The sequence below is a fragment of the Fibroporia radiculosa genome (genome assembly GCF_000313525.1).
Source record: "Fibroporia radiculosa TFFH 294 genomic supercontigs, scaffold18038, whole genome shotgun sequence".
NCBI classification, from domain to species: domain Eukaryota; kingdom Fungi; phylum Basidiomycota; class Agaricomycetes; order Polyporales; family Fibroporiaceae; genus Fibroporia; species Fibroporia radiculosa.
The window spans coordinates 5,658-8,213 of NW_012133006.1; the positions used below are offsets into that span (position 1 = coordinate 5,658).

The 2,556-nt window shown below is 44.1% G+C and overlaps 1 protein-coding gene across 1 annotated transcript; it reads right to left on the reverse strand.

The window, feature by feature from the left end:
• Positions 1 to 1,692: 1,692 nt before the first annotated feature.
• On the reverse strand, positions 1,693 to 2,086 carry FIBRA_09236 (uncharacterized protein; the record flags this gene model as incomplete). Its single annotated transcript, XM_012321555.1, has 2 exons — positions 1,693 to 1,899; positions 1,955 to 2,086. 2 exons carry the CDS (start codon positions 2,084 to 2,086, stop codon positions 1,693 to 1,695), a joined length of 339 nt encoding a protein of 112 aa, XP_012176945.1.
• Between the last annotated feature and the right edge of the window lie 470 nt (positions 2,087 to 2,556).

Consider the following 2,556-nt stretch of genomic DNA (forward strand, 5'->3'; position numbering starts at 1 on the left):
TCAGTATAATATTCTCAAACCACTGCCAGTTGCAGTGGCTCAGTCTCTAAGTCTAGTTCTAGTATAGCACGTCAGCCTTATGCATAGCAGCACCTTTTGTCAGTAGTAGTCTTTAGCAGAACTCCTGATCCTCAGTTGTCAGGTCCCTTAACACATCTTGATCTACATGTGAAAGAGCATCTGCTTTACCTAAATGGGTACCAGGGATGTGGCAAAGTTGGTAATTAAACATGGACAGATACAGGGCCCATCGTGCTTGTTGAGGATTTAATTTCTGGGGATCTTTGAAATAGGTAAGATTCATATGATCTGTTAATACCTCCACTGGTTCAGTGCATCCCTCAATGTAGTATTGCCAGGCTTTGAAACATCTGATGATAGCCAAGAGTTCTCAATCATAGATTTCATACTGCTGTTCTATGGGAGAGAAGGACTGGGATAGGAATGCACAAGGATGCCATCATCCATCAGGTTGTTTCTGTGATAGAATACCACCAGAGCCTTTCAGAGAAGCGTTGGATTCTATTTGGAAAGGTTTGGTAACATCTGGTTGAACTAGGAGTGGCTGTGTCTTGAAACATTCTTTGAGTTGATTGATGGCTCTATCATGATCATCTGTACAGCTCCATTTGACACCTTTTACTAGAAGATCAAATAGCAGGTGTGCAATTTTGGAATATCCTGGAATGAACCTTTGGTAGAAGTTAGCAAAGCCCAGGAACCATTGTAACGCCTTGACACTGTCAATCTTTGGCCAATTGAGTACTGCTGCTACCTTGTCTTCTGCCATTCCAATATATCCTGGTTGGAGAATGAATCCCAAAAATTCAACTTCTCATACATCAAAGAAAAATTTCTCTGGTTTGAGAAAGAGGTCTGATTCCTTCAAACATTGGATAACTACTTGAGTGTGTTGTTGGTGTTCCGTTGATGCGACCTCGGGAAACCTAACCCTAACTTGGGGGTGCAAAGTAAAGGGTGAGTTTCTGTTTCTCGGGGAAGCTGATGTTGGTGAGGGCTTGTAGTTGTGATAGCTTGCTCAAACGGCGACGACTTCACTAGATTTTCTTGGGACGGTGTCACAATACTGTTTTGGACCGTCCAAACACTCTGACTTCTTGTAGAAGCAGAGGGAAGGTAAGAGGGGAACTAGCTCAATGACCTGAATGCGAAGTACGATTTGAGCGCAGATGCACGGGTCTCATTTGAAGGTCAAGCACAAGAACAGAACTTTGAAGTACTTAGTTGTACGTGCAGGTGTTCCTCAAAGGGGGTGTACTGGTAGGGGACAAAGTTCAAAGGTTGTAGGTGTAGTTCAAAGGTCACAGTTGTAGTTTGGAGGATCGTAGTTGTAGTTTGTAGGGAGATGCAACACTTCAAAAGGGTTTGAAGCCGGACTGAGCTCTGCTGAGTGGGAGATGTGATTCTGTGTGAGTCTCGCTACTAGGGGCCAAGTACTGCGTTACAACCATGCAAAACCACTCTTAAATATCCTTCATCCTGCTGAATCTCCTGAGTCACTGCCTCCACTGCCCTGACCATGCCAAATGATCCCGATATCCTTCCTACTCCCACCTGACGTCTCCATCAGTTTCTGATTCCTGTCCAATGCGCTATTCCTGCTAGTCTCCGAGGCCCGACTGTTGCAAGTCTTAGCATCGCAACCCAAGCACATCAACTTAAAGGTTTACCCTACAGCCCTGTATCATATGTCTCAATCTCTGGATGATGGGGTTTTGTCTTCAAAGTCGAGCCCCCAGAATAAAGCTGCCACCAAAAGATCCCAATCAGATTATTGTGAGATCGCAAAACTTCGAAGATGTCAAAGGGTGGGCTTTGCTCGAAGGCATTTTTGTGTCGAGGTATCGCAGTCATCCCCAAAGGCGGAAGCTTCAAGCGCTTCGAATGTTGAGTATGACTTGAGGCACACCCATGCGCTACATGGGCCTATCACCATAGAGTTGGTAGAATAGATGAGAATGTTATCAATGTAGATTACTAACCATCCTTCTAGAAGCAGATCTGCAAAAATTCCATCTATCATAGCTTGGAAGATGGTCAGGGAATTTGTCATTCCAAAGAACATGACTGTTGGTTTGAATAATCCGCATGGTGTGATGAATGCTCCCTTCCATTCATCACCTTCTTTAATACATACATTGTTATACCCTGCACATAGGTCAAGTTTGGTGAAGATGGTTGGTTTGGCAGAGGCAACACAGTCTAACAGATCTTCTACACGTGGGATGGGATAGTGTCAAGGTATTGCCCTTGATCCTAACCCTAACTATAACCCCAGTCACTCACTTGTAGTGTTTGGAAGTTGACAAGAGGTAATCTTTGTAGATTGTCTTGGGAGTTGTTAACTCAGAGAAAGAGCAGAGTGAAGTAGACAAGGGGTGTTTGCTAAGAACAGACTGCCTCTCTATGCTGCATTGTTCTGGTATTTATACATGAGGGACCAGATCCCTGATGCTACTGGTAGTACACCTAACACCTAGGCTGACTGATGCTTGCAATATGCTATTGGCTATCTAGGAATACCTAGCACATAAA